This window comes from Leopardus geoffroyi, chromosome D2 (genome assembly GCF_018350155.1).
Source record: "Leopardus geoffroyi isolate Oge1 chromosome D2, O.geoffroyi_Oge1_pat1.0, whole genome shotgun sequence".
In the NCBI taxonomy this organism is placed as follows: domain Eukaryota; kingdom Metazoa; phylum Chordata; class Mammalia; order Carnivora; family Felidae; genus Leopardus; species Leopardus geoffroyi.
Genome location: NC_059334.1, coordinates 62,562,788 through 62,581,419, shown reverse-complemented (window position 1 = coordinate 62,581,419; position 18,632 = coordinate 62,562,788). Strand labels below are relative to the sequence as shown.

General features: G+C 40.3%; 1 protein-coding gene across 11 annotated transcripts in view; it reads left to right on the top strand.

The window, feature by feature from the left end:
* STN1 (STN1 subunit of CST complex) overlaps nt 1-18,632 on the top strand; it is a 46,060-nt gene that overhangs the window by 9,861 nt on the left and 17,567 nt on the right. For 6 of the 11 annotated variants that reach the window (XM_045438795.1, XM_045438796.1, XM_045438799.1 and 3 more), the window contains exons 4-7: nt 3,966-4,034; nt 9,222-9,395; nt 10,137-10,251; nt 14,227-14,401. In XM_045438795.1, the coding sequence (XP_045294751.1) occupies nt 3,966-4,034; nt 9,222-9,395; nt 10,137-10,251; nt 14,227-14,401 (533 nt within the window). The remainder of the gene's footprint in view (nt 1-3,965; nt 4,035-9,221; nt 9,396-10,136; nt 10,252-14,226; nt 14,402-18,632) is intronic. The other 5 variants (XM_045438801.1, XM_045438802.1, XM_045438800.1 and 2 more) reach the window with 3 other exon arrangements.

Here is an 18,632-nt window from a genome sequence, read left to right as displayed (position 1 = left end):
CAGCACCCTCCAGGAGAGGTTACAAACTAGAAGGTCAGAGGGTTTGGTGGCAGTGCCCAGAGCACTTGGCAGCAGTTTAAGCTCAGACCAAGAGTCCTGGAGAGGCTGCAGTCAGTGTCCTCACACATCCTAGAACAAGTGTTCATGTGCTAATATTTTTTACACTACATGATAAACCAAGATTTGTCACTGGCCACAGAAGTAGTGTGCCTAGAGGTGTCAAACAATTTTTTAATTCAGAATTTCCTTATTGATTTATTTTAAGATGATATTCATTATAAAATAAAATTTCAAATTAGACTAAATTTTACTGAAGTACATTAAAGTCATGTAAAACCCTATAAATAAGATAAAAACAATGTCAACGTTTGGGTGAACATCCTTCCTAATAGTTTTACATGTTCCTAATATTGGAGAAATATATATATGTCTTATTTCCTTGAGCTGTTATGCATATTTCTCTCTCAATATTTCTGAAATGAGGCTTACAGTGAGCATGTACATTCAACGTGGAGTCCCTTTCCTATGCTCCAAAAGAAACTGCTATTATCATTTTAAAGTCTTAAAATAATTTCTGTCAAAGTACACTATTTAACATTTTATGTGAATTAGATTATATATGAGATTTCTTGGGGCTCTTGGGTGGCTCAGTTAGTTGTGTGTCCGCGACTCTTGATTTCAGCTTATGTCCTGATCTCAGGGTTTCATGAGTTTGAGCCCCACATCAGGCTCATGCTGGCTGCACAGAACCTGCTTGGGATTCTCTCTCCCTCTCTGCCCCTCCCCCTATTGTGTTCTGTCTCTCACAAAATAATAAATAAACTTTAAAAAATATTATATAAGATTTCTTTGCTAAAATGAGGCATGGATATCTTTTAACAGCAGCGAACATAAATCTTCATTATAACTTTTTACCTCCATATGCTATGCCATTGTAATTCATTAAAAAAATTTTTTTTTAAATGTTTATTAATTTTTGAGAGAGAGAGAGTGCAAGCCGGGGAGAGGCAGAGAGAGAGAAGGAGACACAGATTCTGAAGCAGGCTCCAGGCTCTGAGCTCCCAGCACAGAACCCGACCTGAGCTGCCAGTGCAGAACCCAATGAGGGGCCCGAACCCACAAACTGTGAGATCATGACCTGAGCGAAGTTAGTCGCTCAACTGACTGAGCCACCCAACTTCCAGTATTATAAACAATGTTGCAGCAAACGGCCTTATACAAGATGTATAAATCTGGGTACTTACTCTGTTTTTCTCCCCAGGATAAATTTCTAGAAGTAATCACGAAGTCAGAGGATATATACATTTAAAAATTCAACTGGTTTCCTAACTTGCTCTTTAGAAATTTGATATGAATTTACACTTCCACTAACAGCATGTGAGGGTATATCAGTATTTAAAAACAATTTTTTTTAATTTACATCCAAATTAGTTAGCATATAGTGCAACAATGATTTCAGGAGTAGATTCCTTAATGCCCCTTACCCATTTAGCCCATCCCCCCTTCTACAACCCCTCCAGTAACCCTCTGTTTGTTCTCCATATTTAAGAGTCTCTTATGTTTTGTTCCCCTCCCTGTTTTTATATTATTTTTGCTTCCCTTCCCTTATATTCATCCATTCTGTGTCTTAAAGTCCTCATATGAGTGAAGTCATATGATGTTTGTCTTTCTCTGACTTACTAATTTCGCTTAGCAGCATAATACCTTCTAGTTCCATCCACGTAGTTGCAAATGGCAAGATTTCATTCTTTTTGATTGCCGAGTAATACTCCATAGTATATATATACCACATCTTCTTTATCCATTCATCCATCGATGGACATTTGGGCTCTTCCATACTTTGGCTATTGTTGAAAGTGCTGCTATAAACATTGGGGTGCATGTGTCTCTTTGAAACAGCAAGGGTATCAGTATTTTTTAATATTTGTTATTCTAGTAATTGAGACATTATGTTTGTTCTTTTTCTGGTAACTAATGAATTTAGTGTACTGACACGTTTATTGGCCATTTTTATATCTTCTGTGAATTGCATATTCTTTTTTTTTTGCCATTTTTTTCTCTGGTGGTCTTGTTCTTTATTCATTTGTATGAGCTCCTTATGTATTAAGACACTAGCCCTATCATTTGGAAAATTGCCGTACAGTATTATTAGTTGGTCAGATATATCCGACCTTTAAAAATGAGTTCTGAGGGGCGCCTGGGTGGCTCAGTTGGTTAAGCATCCGACTTCAGCTCAGGTCATGATCTCACAGTCCGTGAGTTCGAGCCCCGCGTCAGGCTCTGGGCTGATGGCTCAGAGCCTGGAGCCTGCTTCCAGTTCTGTGTCTCCCTCTCTCTCTGCCCTCCCCCGTTCATGCTCTGTCTCTCTCTGTCTCAAAAATAAATAAACGTTAAAAAAAAATTTTTTTAAATGAGTTCTGATTTTCAGGTTTGCTTAAAGAATCCCCCCACCAACTATAAGCACAAAGTTCAAAAGTATTTACCCATATTTTCTCCTCATCATTTTAAGTTCACCTGTTTTACATTTAATAAAATCCATCCAGAATTTATTTTCATATAAGAAGTATTCTTGGCTTCTGCTTTCAACACAAATTTAAACCAGCAATAAAAAAATTTGCATTATGTTCTATATTACATGGGCTTTTATAACAGCCTTGCTGGTGATTTTCTAGAAAATCATTAAGCCCACTGATCTCTTTTCTGAGTTTTTTAGAAATTAGACAAAGAGGAAACACCTGTCATCCCATAGCAAGCATTTCCAGTTTCTCTGCAGTTATAAATTCAAGTGCAGTGGGAATTCTGTGTGTGTGTGTGTGTGTGTGTGTGTGTGTGTGTGTGTTTCATTAAGGATAAAATAAGCCAAAATTATTTATGTGAACAAGATAGAATTATTTGCCATTATGAAAATAAAACTTTGCCCTTCTGCAATATACTTGGCTTTCCTTACATCCCCTGCAGTGTTAAGGACTGGGCAGAAGTTTGTTCACAAAGAGAAGTCCATGTCAGAATATTTGGGGTGCTGTGTCTTGGTAAATCATAGAGCTCATGAGAGAGCAAATGGTGAGAGAAGAAGGCTACCCTCTAAGTGCCTCTCACCACAGACCATGTCAGCGCTGCCTTGTTTCACGGTGGGAGAGCAAGGCCACTTTTGCATGTTGCATTCATTGAGATTTTTGTACTTAACTTCCTGAGGACCCCATTTTTAGGAGAGGTGTGGTCAAGAATCATCAGTACCCTTGGAGCACCTGAGAGGCTCAGTTGGTTAAGCATCCAACTACAGCTCAGCTCATGATCTCACTGTTCCTGGGTTCAAGCCCTACATCAGGCTATGCACTGTTGGCACAGAGCCTGCTTGGGATTCTGTGTCTCCTTCTCTCTGCCCCTCCCACCGCTTGTGTGCACGTGTTCTCTTTCTCTCTCTCTTTCTCTCTCTCTCTCTCTCAAAATAAATAAACTTAAAATCATTAATCATCAGTACCCTTAAGGCAGGGTACGTGAAATGTTGACTACATCCTGTTAGGATTGTGTTTTACATCAGCATGTGCAGACAAGCAGTTTTAACTCCTTGGCATACTGTGAGAGGTTACTTCTAAAAATAGAAGGAGGGGCACCTGGGTGGCTCAGTCGGTTAAGAGTCCGACTTCGGCTCAGGTGATGATCTCGCTTTCGTGGGTTCGAGCCCCACATTGGGCTCTGTGCTGACAGCTCAGAGCCTGTAGCCTGCGTCAGAATCTGTGTCTCCCTCTCACTCTGCCCCTCCCCTGCTCATGCTCTGTCTCTCTCTGTCTCTCAAAAATAAATAAATATTTAAAAAGTTTTTTTTTAAGTAGGAGAGTTTTATAAGGGTTTGACCAAGCAGGCTATTGAAAAATGTCATTTTTTGGTATGGCAAAATCCAGTGTCAGTGTACTGATTCACTAGCAGTGCCCAGATCTCTCTTCTACCCTTTTATGCTTCTCTTGCAGTGGATGACAGCACTGGAGTTATAAACTGCATCTGCTGGAAAAAGTCGAACAATACCGAGTCTTCCTCAGGTACTTTTATGTGACACACTGGTTTACTTTTCAGCTAACCAATGGTTTTTACTCAAGGTGGTTCATCACAACAGCTGTAGGGTTAAATTTTCACATTTATCCGCTGGTGAATTCTGTTGATCAGCTCGAAGCGCTGTGCCCGGAGCTCTGGCTACTGTGCAGACTAATATCCTAGAAGAGCTAGTTGTGTTTGTTTCTCCCTTCTCTTTAGTGCTCACTTCCTCCTGAGCCTGCAGGAGTGTGACATGGCTGCTGGGAATTCCAACGTTTCATTTTTACCGTGGCAGCTATTACGTGAGTCGAGATGTTTTAGCTTATTTGCCAGTCAGGTCAGAACCCCCTTGCTCCAGGCATATCCCTTAACCAAAGAAGATTTTGAAGACTCCTCGTACATGATTGCCACTAACTCTGTGCTGCCATGATCCAGATTTTCTGAAATCTCAAATATACCAGGAATTCTAACGTTGATGAGAAGGTAAGATAGAATTCCTTTGAAGTTAGCTCAATTATATAAACTGAAAAGAAACTTTAAAATCATATATTGAACACATTGACTGTAACTGAAATACCATTTGGAATTCCTTGAGTATATTTTAATAGTTCTTACTTGTTTTTTAAGTTAAGTTTATAATATCAAAAAATGGTAGGCAGAACTGATGATCATTTTTGGTTCTAGAGGAGCTACAGAAACTGGGACCTTGTTTTTCTGTTTTATAACATACACGGCATGGTGCCATATACAGTGGGGTTATCACTAAATATTGCCTGCTATAACATCTAACTTCTGGCATCTGTCTCCTTCAGTGATGCGTGGTGCCTTTCCTCTTTGCCGTCACCTGTCCGAATCTCAGCTTCCTAGTTTGACTGTCCTGACGAGTGGAATGCTCCTTTGCTTAACTTTCTGACATATTTACGTTTGGAATATGGCCATCAGTTTCATATAACTTCAGTATTCCATTTCCTAATTTGGGAACATCTTAACCATTGGCACTAATTTGCTTAGGAAGCTTTGTAGATATGGGGCGCCTGGGTGGCTCAGTTGGTTGAGTGTCCGGCTTTGGCTCAAGTCATGATCTCACGGTTTGTGGGTTCAAGCCCCACATCAGACTCCCTGCTGTCAATGCAGAGCCCACTTTGGATCCTCTGTCCACCCCCCTGTCTGCCCCTCCCCTGCTCGTGCTCTCTGTCTCTCAAAGATAAATAAAAACATTCCAAAAAAAAAAAAAAAAGAGGAAGCTTTGTAGATAAAAGTTAAAAGAGACAACAGGTTTTTATGCAGCTGCCTCACAGGCAAGAAGTAAACCTATAAGACAATCAGATATTTGAATTTGCATATATGTCTAGGGTATTAAAATCACTTGCGGATTTATGGTTTTTGTGTTGTCAGAATCTTGTTTCAGACTATGGAGCGACAGACTTTTTCTGTACAGGGTCAGCTAGTAAATGTTTTCTGCTTTGTGGGCCATGTGCTTTGAACCTCAACTATTCAATACTGCCATTGTAACTCAGAAGCAGCCATACACAGTACATAGGTGAATGGGCATGGTTGGGTTCCAATAAAAGTTTATTTACAGAAACAAGTTGTGGGTGGATTTTGCCCATGGCTTGTAGCTTGTAGACTCCTGTTTGGACATTGTCTTAATTTTCAAAATCAACTCTTTTTTTAAAGAACGATACAGGAATATTATATAACTCCTATATAGTAATTTTTTAAGATAGAATGGCTACTGAGTGAGATTTTTAAAATATTTCTAAGTAGATGAATAGATGAACAATCACAGCAGGTAGCCTTAATTGGAAATTTCTTTGAGGATAAAAACAAGAGGGTATGAGTACAAGGAAAAAAACCTGGAAATTATTCTCGTCGCATTATATATGAAGAGATATTTTTCAGTTGTTCTGGACTAGCCCCTTCTCTCCTGTTCATTTAATTGCCCTCAGTTTAAAAGCTTTCCCCTGGAAAGTGGCCAATGAAGACTAATTTTTTTAAACAAAATTTAGCCTGAGTCAAAATCGTGTTCCAGCCCGTTAAGGTATATAAGAATATGATATTAACTCCTATAAATGTCCTGTTGAGTGCACCATTTGGACTTAACTTTGGAGATAAGTTAAGAAAGCTTGGCCTTGATACTAGAATTTTAGAGGGGGTTTATCTTCCAGGATGGAATAGGCTTTTTAAAATGAAATTCTGTCAGGCTCCAGCCGTCTCATTACATTCACTAAATTACAGAGCGTGAGCCCTTTCAGAAATTCAGCTCACCATTGAAATGAACGCTGGGCCTCATTCTCAGACCAGCCGTTAGTCTGATTATTTCAGCAGTGCTGCATGAAGCATTTGTTATCAAGTGTTTTAAATTCAGTCGAAGTAGAAGAGGGCTTGAGAAATAGGAACACAGATGGAATAACCTTTTAAAAAGTAATACTTGGGGTATTTTCTGAAGAAACCCAGTAAGCTAAGTAACATTAATGCTGATTGCGTCTAGATTCCTAGGTATTGGTTACTGGATACACAAAGTGCTCTGTGCTCTAGAGGTTGCCGTTTCCCTTGGTAGAGTTGATGTGCTACAAGAAAAGTAATGCCTTTGCTCTTTACAAAGCCACAGTTCTCTAAGTTGTATTAGATTAAAAAGCAGAAAATGTGATCACCAGGCTAAAAGAGAGATTTGTTCACTCATTATAGGACCGCTAATATATGACAGAGCTAAAATAAGACAACAGCAGGAAAGACATCAGCATTTAGCAAATGTTATTGGTTCAGATAGAGGAAAATATTTTCAAAAGGGGTAACTGCGACCCCTGTCTTTCAGCTTACATGGCATAAGGAGATGAAGTTATATATTTATTGCGTGAACATGGGGGTATATATGTTAAGCTCTCCTAAGTCCCTAGCTGTTAAAGCACCAAACACTATCATCAGTGACAATGGGATAGGCTAAAGATCTTTTCACACCTTTATGTAGGAAAATAAAGTCAAATAAGCATAGAAAAGCAGTGGAATGGGGAGGGGTGGATATAATCAGCACACTGATAAAGCTTCCCCCCCCAGTTTTTCAGAAGTTAACATAAAGTATACAAAAGACATGAATAATACATTGAATATATAAGATGATTTCTGTACATAAAGAAATACAGAGAGTAGATCATCATATATATATATATATATATATATATATATACACAATAGCCTGTCTGGCAGTTTATTTTTTTTTTATTTTTTAAATTTTATTTATTTATTTATTTTTAAATATATGAAATTTATTGCCAGATTGGTTTCCATACAACACCCAGTGCTCATCCCCAAAAGTCTGGCAGTTTAAAAGCAAAATGAAATATCATGGAACCATGTATTTTTTTAAGGTACTGAACGTCCAAGCAAGTGAAGCCAGAATAGGAGCTACAGATGTGCTTGCGTGCTGGTGACACCTTGTAAAAAGAGAATGGTTTGTTTTTTTCTGGCAAACATTCTGACAATATGTAATGAACTTAAACCTGTTTTTACTTTCCTATCCAGTAATTCCCAATAAGACGCCAAAGAAAACAATATAATTTTGTCTAGAGGGCTTAATTGTTCATTTTTACAAATAGTTGACATTTATAGAATATTTCCTGTGGATCTGAAATTGTGCTAAGCTCATGATGGAAGGGTTAACTTAGATCATGTATAACAACTCTGTATATGAGGTGGGCTCCATTGTTATCCCCATTTCATAGTTGAGGAAACTGAGGCACAGTAAGGTTAAGCAGCCTGCCCAAGGTCCCACAGCTAGTTAAGAAATGAACTGAGATTTCAGCCAGGTCTGTCTGACTCCATTACCCAAGTGTTGACCTCTAGGTCCCATCCAGTGCTAGCGATAAAAAAAACAAAATAAAAAATTATACAAGGGAAGAGAGAATGAAATATTTAATGAGACTAAACGAACTGTGGCATATTAACATGACAGAATGCTTGATTATAATTTAAAATGCTAGAGTTGTGTGGATTCTGTGGATATGTGTGAATTTAAACTTATGCCAGGCAGAAAATGAGAACACAGAATTGTTCACACACACTAGCTGTAACTGGGAAATGTGAGTATACTTAGGAGAAGGCTGCAGAGAATAAAGAATAGCAGGAAGGCACTAGAGTCAGAGACTCCTGGAGTTAAAACTCCAGCTTGGTTGCTAACTAGTTGTTTTACTTTGGGCAAGTTGCTTGACCTCTGTGGCTCTGTTTCCTCATCTATAAAATGGGGCTAATAATAAATAGGTATAGTTGTGAGGATTAGATGTGCTAATCCATTGTAAAGTCCTTAGAATAGCACCTACAGTACCCAAATATTCATGGCTATGCTTATTATTTAACTCTTACAATTTGAAATTAAACTTAAGTGATAGAAAGTATTTAGAATTGAATGTGCATTGGGTTCTTTTCACCATGCAGTTGTATGAGAGAGAGAGAGACAGAGAGAGAGAGAGAGATTACCCCAGTTACCCAACAAAGATGAGAGGTAAGAGTGAGAGATTGGGGTGTTGAGCACCTAGGTGGGAAATCAGCCTGAGGCACATTTGCCTTCCCCATAAACAGAACTGCAAATGAAGACTCGTGGGCCCTATTCCTTCTATGCCAGACTTGTCTTCCTGCACGCACACTTAAAATTTTTTTTTGATGTTTATTTTTGAGGGGGGGGAGGGGCAGAGAGAAGAAGGAGAGACAGAATCCAAAGAAGACTCCAAGCTCCAAACTGTCAGCACAGAGCCCGACACACGGCTCAAATTCACAAATGGCAAGATCATGACCTGAGCCGAAGTCAGATGCTTTGGCTGAGGCACCCCAGTCTGCAAGCACGCTTTAAGGAGTTTAGAGCTGTTGCCACCAAGCCCGGCTGAACTCATACAGAATTCAGCTCAGGACCATGTAGAGCCGTTTGACTGCACTGGCGATGCGGGGGTAGGAGTGAGAACGGAGCCACGCCAGTACTCACCCACTTGGATTTATCAGGCCTTCTAGACTCCCTTCCTTCCACCCTACTTCTGAATAATTACAACTTATGCCTTCTATTCAGCAGAGGACTTCAGAAGGTTACATAGATTTTGTGCGGTAGAGCAACTAATCAGAAATAGAATGAATAGATATGTTGGTCTTTCCCCAAAACTACCTCACAAATGTGGTGGAGTGATTGTGTTATGCATTTGTCTCTTTTCTTCTAGCCCTATTAACGACAGGTGGTCCAACTATAGGGGAGCTGAACTTAACCTCACAGCTTAAGAAGCTGCAAGAGACCATTGAGCAGAGAACAAAGATAGAAATTGGGGACATTATCCAAATCAGAGGTTATATCCACACATACAGAGAAGAACGAGAAATTCGTGTCACTACTTATTGTAAGCTCAAGTAATTTCTGCCACATTGGTTGTTATTCTGGGTGTGTGTCCAGTAAACTGTGGGTTAGCTACTAAACTCTGGATTAGCTAAAAGTCAAACTCCTAAAAAGTTCAGATTAAAAAATGTAACTCTGGGAAATTATATTTCATAACATGCTTTCTTTACAACAGCAGCATTTCTTAACTTTATTTTGAAGAGAGGTAACTACAAATTGGGGAAGAAAATAAATGATTTATTATATATATCTGGCAAATTTATTTGGGTAACATAATAAAGTACTTTGAAGTTCTAAGTGTCAATCCATTTAGGGCAGAGTGTTCATATTCCTTAAAATGATGGAGATTTCTGAAACACCATTGAGTCCATTAACTTTGAAGGAAAACAGCTGATGAGAAATATGATCGTCCCACATCCTCTAAGTGACACCCTTTGCAGTGCTCTGGTTGATTTTGGTTTGGAAATCCCAAAGCTAGCCCCTGTTGTCTGCCATTGAAACAGATGAGTGAAAAAGCAAACATACTTTCCCTGGTTCTAGTCTGCTCCTGGCCAAGCCTGGGATGCTTAGTGCATTGCATGCCCTCTCGAAGGATAAGGGGGAATCGTTTAGTGCATCTAGAATGTATGCTCCCTGGTCACACATAGGGAAGGAGATCCCCTGGGCACCTAGCAACAATTTGGACATGGGAAAGACCTGATCTCATTATAATTTCTCTGGCATATTTTCCCCCATGGCTTGTTAGATAAAGTGGATGATCCAGTGTGCAACATACAAATTGCAAGGATGCTTGAGCTGCCCAGTATCTACAGGAAAGTTTATGACCAGCCTTTCCAGAGCCCAGCCCTAGAGCAAGAAAGGTAAGCTGTGGCCTTTCACTGCTAGAGATGTGACAATGGCAATAAGGCCAAGCAGTGGGATCCCAGATGCTGGGGTGGATCTGGGTTCAAATCCTGAACCATCTGCTTACTCACTGAGGGTCTCTGGGCAAGCCTGCTTACTCGCTCTATGCCTTAATTTTCGTATCTGCAAAGTGAAGATAATAATAGTACACATATTCTAAGGTGGTTGTGAGAAAATGTACGCGTAATCAGAGTCCCAGAAGGAGGACAGGGAGCAGAGAAAATGTATTTGAAGAAATAACTGATGAGGTTTTTCCAAGTATGCAGAAAACTGTAAAGCTCAATGAGCGCCAAGGTAGGAAACCTAAAGAAAGCTGCATTGAAACATCACAATCCGAACACTACACTGTGGGGGCGCCTGGGTGGCTCAGTCGGTTAAGTGTCTGACTTCAGCTCCGGTCATGATCTCACGGTTCGTGAGTTCGAGCCCTGTGTCAGGCTCTATGCTGACAGCTCGGAGCCTGGAGCATGCTTCAGATTCTCTGTCTCCCCTCGCTCTGCCCCTCCCCCACTCACATTCTGTCTCTCTTTCTCTCAAAAATAAACATTAAAAAAAATTTTTTAAAAAGAATACTGTGGCACATTATAACAAAAAACTATAAAAAAATGAAACCCATCGTTCCCAACCAGGGATGATTTTACTCTTTTGTGCAGGGGTGAAAAAGAGCCAGGAGGAGCAAGGATATATTCATACCCATTAGTGTGTGCATCCAAGAACCCTGAGGGGAGCCAGAAAACTAGGAACAGTGGCCGCCTAAGGGTGGGAACTGAAACAGGATAAAAAGGAGACTTTCACTGTGTACCCTTTAATTTTTTTCATGCGTATATATTACATTTAAAAAACCCTTACATAAAAAAAAAAAAACAAAAAACTGGGCACCTTAGTGGCTCAGTTGGTTAAATGTCTGTCTGACTCTTGGTTTCAGCTCTGGTTGTGATCTAACGGTTCATGAATTCGAGTCTTGTGTCAGGCTCTGCATTGGCAGCATGGAGCCTGCTTGGGATTCTCTCTCTCTCTCTCTCTCTCTCTCTCTCCCTCTCCCTCTCCCTCTCCCTCTCCCTCTCCCTCTCTCCCTCCCTCCCCCTCCCCCCTTCCTCTCTCTTGCCCCACCCTCACTTGTGATCTCTCTCTCTCAAAATAAATAAATAAAACTTAAAAAAAAAAACCCAAACTGCAGACCCGTAAAAAGTAAAAAGTGAAAGTTTCCTCATTTTCCTGTCTGCTGCAGTACCCTTGTCCGGAGGTTACCGCTGTGCATAGGTTGATGTGTATCCTTTTAAACTTTCTTCTTGGGGCGCCTGGGTGGCGCAGTCGGTTAAGCGTCCGACTTCAGCCAGGTCACGATCTCGCGGTCCGTGAGTTCGAGCCCCGCGTCAGGCTCTGGGCTGATGGCTCAGAGCCTGGAGCCTGTTTCCGATTCTGTGTCTCCCTCTCTCTCTGCCCCTCCCCCATTCATGCTCTGTCTCTCTCTGTCCCAAAAATAAATAAATGTTGAAAAAAAAAATTAAAAAACAAAAAAACAAAAAAAACCCAAAAACTTTCTTCTTATGTGCATATACAAGCATGAATATTCACTCATATATTTTATGGGTTCTCATTTGCTTTTTTATAAAAATAGGACTGTACCTATATTATATATGCTATTTGGCAGATTGACTTTTTTTTTCAAAATCTCATGAATATCATAGTTCCTGTAGTCCTCCCTGATCCTTTTAAACAACCACACAGTGCTCACTGCATGAATTGCCCTTTATGTCAAAAACAACCATTATTATTGAATAGGCCAATTACCAGTAACAAATTTGAATCAGTAATCAAAAACTCCCAACAAACAGAAGTGTATGACCAGATGGATTCACAGGTGAATTCTACCAAACATTTAAGAAAGCGTTAATACCTGTTCTCAAACTATGCCAGAGAACAGAAGAGGAAGGAAAGCTTCCAAATATATCCTATGAGGCCAGCATTACTCTGACACCAAAACCAGACACACTACAAAAAACTACTGGCCTATATCTGTGATGAACATACATACAACAATCCTCAACAAAATATTAGCAAACTCGGGGCGCTTGAATGGTTCAGTCAATTAAGCAAGCATCCGATTCTTGATTTTGGCTCAGGTCATGATCTCATGGTTTATGAGTTCAAGCCCCACACTGGACTCCACACTGACAGTGCAGAGCCTGCTTGAGATTCTCTCTCTCCCTCTCTCTCTGCCCCTCACCTGCCTGCTTGCTCTCTCTCTCAAAAATAAATAAATGAACTTAAAAAAAACTAACAAACTGCACTTAACAGTACATTAAAAGGATCATTCGGCCATGATCATGTGGGATTTATTCTGGGAATGCAAGGATAGTTTAATATTCACAAGTCAATCAACATGACACATCAACAAAGGATAAAAATCACATAATCATCTCAGTAGATGTAGAAAAAGCATTTGGCAAAATTCAACATCCATTCATGATAAAAACTCTCAACAACACTTTGAGACGGAACATAGCATAGTAAAGGCCACACATGAAAAACCCACAGCTAACATCATGCTTATTGGTGGAAAATAGAGTTTCTCCTCAAACATCAGGAACAGGAACAAAGAAGTCCACTGTTGCCACATTTATTCAACATAGTATTAAAAGTTCTAGCCACAGCAGTCAAACAAGAAAAAAAAAAATAAAAGGCATCCAAATTGGTATGGTAAGGAAAAAGTTAAACTGTCACTATTTGCAGATGACATGATACTATACATAGAAAATTTTAAAGATTCCGCCAAAACAAATTATTAGAACTGATAAATGAATTCAGTAAAGTTGCAGTATGCACAATTAATACACAGAAATTGGTTGTATTTGTATACACTAATAACAAAGTAGCAGAAAGAAAAATTAAGAAAACAATTCCATTTTCAATTGCACCAAAAAGAATAAAATACCTAGGAATAAACTTAACCAAGGTGGTGAAAGACCTGTACTCTGGAAACTATAAAACTTTGATAAAAGAAATTGAAGGTGAAACAAATGAAAAGATATTCCATGCTCATGGATTGGAACAATTAATATTGTTAATAATGTCTCTACTACCCAAGGCAATCTACAGATTCAACACATTCCCTATAAAAATGCTAACAGCATTTTTCAAAGAACACATAATCTTAGAATTTGTACTGAACCACAAAAGACCCCAAGTAGCCAAAGCAACATTGAGAAAAAAAGAGCAAAGCTTAAGGTAACACAATCCCAGATTCCAAGATACACTACAAAACTATAGTAATCAAAAGAATATGATACTGACACAAAAATAGACACATAGATCAATGAAACAGAATAAAGAGCCCAGGAATAAATCCATGTTTATATCCTCAATTAATCTGTAACAAAGGAGGCAAGTATATACAATGGGGAAGAGTTTAAAAATAAAAAAATTAAAAATAGACATACCATATGAGCCAGTAATTCCACTATTGGATATTTACCCAAAGAAAAGAAAAACACTAATTAAAAAAGACATAAGCACTCCTATGTTTATGGCAGCATTATTTATAGTAGCCAAGATATGAAAGCAACCTAAGTGTCCTTCACAGGGGGGATGGACAAAATGGGTGAAGAAAAGCAGGAGATACAGGCTTTGGGTTACAGAAGAAGTCACGAGGATAAAAGATACAGCATAGGGAATATAGTCCGTGGTATTGTAATAGCATTATATGGGGACAGATGGTAGCCACACTTGTGAATGTAGCATAGTATAGACTTGGTCATTGCTATGTTGTACACCTTAAATTCATATAGCATCTTGGTCAGCTATACTTCAATCAACCACTAAAACAAACATCCGTATAACGTTGCATTTCCTCGCTGGGTTTCTATTTTATGCACACCAAAAAGAAACAAAGGTGATAGTTCTCTGCAAGGCTTTTAAAAACTTTCTCCTAGCAGCAATCCAGGTGCCCTGGACCTTGCCAATCTCACATGTTTGCTGAGTGAAAAAGCCAAAGAATTCCTCGTGGAGAGCAAAGTACAAACCTTTTACCAGCAGGAATTGGAAACTGTGGAATCTCTGCTGTCCCTGGCCAGTCAGCCTGTGACTCACAGCTCCTGCTCTGAGCAGGTAAGTGCAGCATGCCCATGTGAGAATTCAAGTCCCCTGTCCCATGTCTGCAGCTGAAGGGTGTGGGGGAACATGACTGCGGCATTAAGACTCAGACGGTAGGGGAGCACTTACCGTCGGGGTGGCTCATTCGGTTAAGCGTCCAACTCTTGATTTCAGGTCACAGCATGATCTCAAGGTTCATGGGTTTGAGCCCCAGGTTGGCTCTGCACTGACAATGTGGGGCCTGCTTGGGATTCTCTCTCCCACTCTCTCTCTGCCCCTCCCCTACTCACATGTGCACATGTGCTCGCTCTCTCTCTCTCTCTTTCTTGCTCTTTCTCTCTCAAATAGTTAAAAAAAGATTCACGGGGTAAATGCAGAGAACAGAGGTTATGGTTCTATTCAATGTTTTTTTTTTTTTAATTTTTAAAAAATTTTTATTTATTTTTGAGAGAGACAGAGACAGAATTTGAGTGGGTTAGGGGCAGAGAGAGAGGGAGACACAGAAGCAGAAGCAGGTTCCAGGCTCTGAGCTGTCAGCACAGAGCCCGACGCGGGGCTTGAACTCACGAGCTGTGATATCGTGACCTGAGCCGAAGTCAGACGCTCAACTGACTGACCCACCCAGGCGCCCCTATTCAGTGTTTCTGTTCTGAAACAGAACAGAACTTGAAATGAGAATATGCACCTGCCCTTTTACCCTCCTCACTTAATCTCCGTCAACTTAATCTTTAGGTAGGAAAAAACAAAAAGTCTAAGGTTCATAGTACTTAGATCTTTGTATTCACTGAGATGGATTTAATCTAAGCAGGAGCCAAATGAGGGGGAAATAAATGAGAAGAGGTAATTATCTTTCCAAGATTATTTATTGATCAGCAGGATGATTCTCGAACTGAACAAAGGTTTTTAATGACTTGTTCTCTCTTCATCAAAACAAGGTTAACCTGTCATGTTTTGAGAGTTTGAATAAAGACCCAAGTTGTATTCAGTCTAGTTTATAAGTAAAAATTTCTAGGAACACGCCAGAAATTTCCTACTCCTCCAGGAAAGAGCTGTCCCTTTTTTTCAGGTGAACTTAAGTTGTTTGGTGTTTACTTATTCACTTGGAATTGCTATTACTTGAAACTTTTGTTTTAGGCTCCCTTTCATTGCAATTCTTGGGTTTTTTATTGTTGTAACACATTTATATTTACTTATTTTATTGATTCTACCAGGAAATGTCACCTTCTTGTCTTCCCTATTTGCTCTGATAGCCACCTACTTCCTTACTATGTTATCACCCTGTTTTCATATCTCAGGATCTCACTGGTATTTATTTGTGCACCTGCCTATTCCTCGGCCAGAATTTAAATTCTGTAAGTGTGGAGGTCTTGCCTCTCTTGTTCTTTGCTCTCTAGAACCATAGCCTAGAATAGGGCTGCCATAAAGTAAGTTCTTTTTTTTTTATTTAATTTTTTTAAAGTTTATTTATTTTGAGAGGTAGAGCACGAGCAGGGTAGGGGCAGAGAGAGAGAGAGAGAGGAGAGAAAGAAACCCAAGCAGGCTCCACACTGTCAGCGCAGAGCCTGATGTGGAACTCAAACTCACAAACCATGAGACCTGAGCCAAAATTCAGAGTTGGATGCTTTACCTAGACTGAGCCACCCAGGTGTCCTATAAAGTAAGTTCTTAATAATCATGTGTTGGTTGAAGGAAAGAATAGTTTTTTAAAAATTTAAATGGTCCCAGGGCGCCTGGGTGGCGCAGTCGGTTAAGCATCCGACTTCAGCCAGGTCACGATCTCGCGGTCCGGGAGTTCGAGCCCCGCGTCAGGCTCTGGGCTGATGGCTCAGAGCCTGGAGCCTGTTTCCGATTCTGTGTCTCCCTCTCTCTCTGCCCTTACCCCGTTCATGCTCTGTCTCTCTCTGTCCCAAAAATAAATAAACGTTGAAAAAAAAAATTAAAAAAAAAAAATTTAAATGGTCCCTTCAAACGCCTGGTGTCTCAGTCAGTTGAGCGTCTGACTCGTGATTTGAGCTCAGGTTATGATCCCAGGGTCATAGGATCAAGCCCCGTGTTGGGCTCCGTGCTGAGTGTGGAGCCTGCTTAAGATTCTTTCTCGCTCTCCTTCTGCCCCTCTCTCCCCTGCTCAGGCGCTCCCCCCACTACCTCTCTCTCTCTCTCAAATAAATTTTTAAAAAAATTTAAATAGTCCCTGAAAGTATCTAGTTAAAAGTAAGTTTCCTTCCCATCCTCCCTCCTACCCCCTTTCTCCAGGGATAAGTATCATTACTAGTCTCATGAATATTCTTCCAGTGACAGTCTGTGCATTTGTTAACTAGAAGTAGTTATATCCCCTTTTTTTTACACAACTGGTGGCATGCTAAACACTAATCTATACCTAGCTTTCTATGTCTAGCATGTCTTACAGATCCTTTCCTAGCCATATATATAGATTTGCCACTATAATAATCTTTTGTTACATGTACCATAATTCATTTAACCATTCTCTCCATTTCTGGCATGGAAGTTTTCCGATCTTTTGCCATCCCAACAGGGCTGCCTTGAATAGCTCTGATAGGTAACATAAGTTATTCCTCGTGATTCTGGTGGAACAGGTAACAGGTCCTCATCTTGACCTCCGAGGCATGACCACTGCTTCTCAGTTTCGTTCGTGAACCTAATTATCTCTTCTGGCACCAGGCTGTGTGCCCGGTGACCCACAATTTCATTCGCAGAGATGAGGTATTGTGTTTCAGGAAACACCCAGGTGGAGAGGGTCGGGACTGGCCACTTTGTTCTGTGCCACTGTTGCTTCTAACCAGTTGGGGCTGTCCAGCTGTCTGCAGACAGCAAGATTAACCTTCTTCCCATTTGGTCATTTAGAGGAGGCTCCCTGCCAAGTCAGCCTCCTAGCACTTTTGACCACTCTGTCGGCATGTTCTGAAGGAAACTTTGAAGCCGAGCAAAGACCACATTCTTCCCATGAACCCACTCTTCTGTAGAGAGACTTGAGGATTCTCTGAGGGCTCCTCCATTCAAAACAACCATGGGGAACTTTTGGCATGATATCTTTTTGAAAATGCTTAGAGCAGAAACTTGTGTCTGCCCAGTCATGTATGTTGAAAAAGAAATGAATGTGGCACTTTGTTTTGTCTTTGGAAACTATTTTTCCATCAATTATGAATTATTCCTTCACATGACTCTGGGGAGGTCAGTGTCATTAAATTGAATTCTGTTTAAGAGAGCCTGGGAGACTAAGGATGCTTTACAGTGATGGTGAAACCCTAGATCCTTCAGCAGTTTTCTCTTGTCATACAGATGAAAGCTTCACAAAAAAAATCATTGTGATAGTATTATAGTTTAGAGGCAAGGGAAGAGTGGGTTTCAATGTTTTCCCCCTTTCTTTTTTTACATAGTGGCCCTTCGTAGCAAATCTAGAAACATGATAAGCAGACCTTGCAAAACCATTGTTTCTTTGACAGCTGGATAAATGTGGTTTGTTTGGGAATGAGGACTCTATATATATTTCAGAGATCCACCCAGTTCCTGACCTGGGGCTAGGAGAAGCCTGCTAAGTCTCAGCACGGTCAACCAGTCACTGTTTTTGTCTCTGTGCAGTTTCGGTTTCCTGAATCAGATGAGCCCTGTCATTGCTCTTTGGAAAAAGACAAGAAAGACACAAATCCCAGGCCAGGCAAAGCTGCTGGCCAGAAGAGATGATTGGAGGCCTTACCCTTGAGACTGTGACTTTATAACCAGCAGGGAGATATGTCTTGAGGTCAGCTGAGGCAAATGTTTTTGGAAAGGAAGCTTCGCACATTGTTTATATTTACGGAGAGCCTTTTCTGTTGGGTCCTCCTCCTTCACAGCTAAACTGTGCTTTTAATCTCATGGTGCTAGCACATGTCTTCCTGCTGCCTGAGCTTACTGAAATCTGGGAGGAGGAACCGAGCTTTCTGTGTGGGCTGGGGATAACCAGGAGTCCTTTTTAATGATGGCAGTAACCATGTAACAATCATTTTTAGTTTCCAGTTTATTTCTATCTTGATAAGAGACGTAATAAACTCGACCCTTAGGGTCCTTATATTAAATTGACTGAAGAAGATGAATTTCCTTAGAATTATGAAGATTGAGCAGTTGTAGAAGTTTTGTGGGAGAGTCTGTTTTGGGTTGATGGTGCTTCCCCTAAGTAAGGGCACTCAGCCTTGCCTGAAGCACCCCCCCCCCCCGCCCACCACCCCTGAATTAAAAGATGTATGGCTGAGAA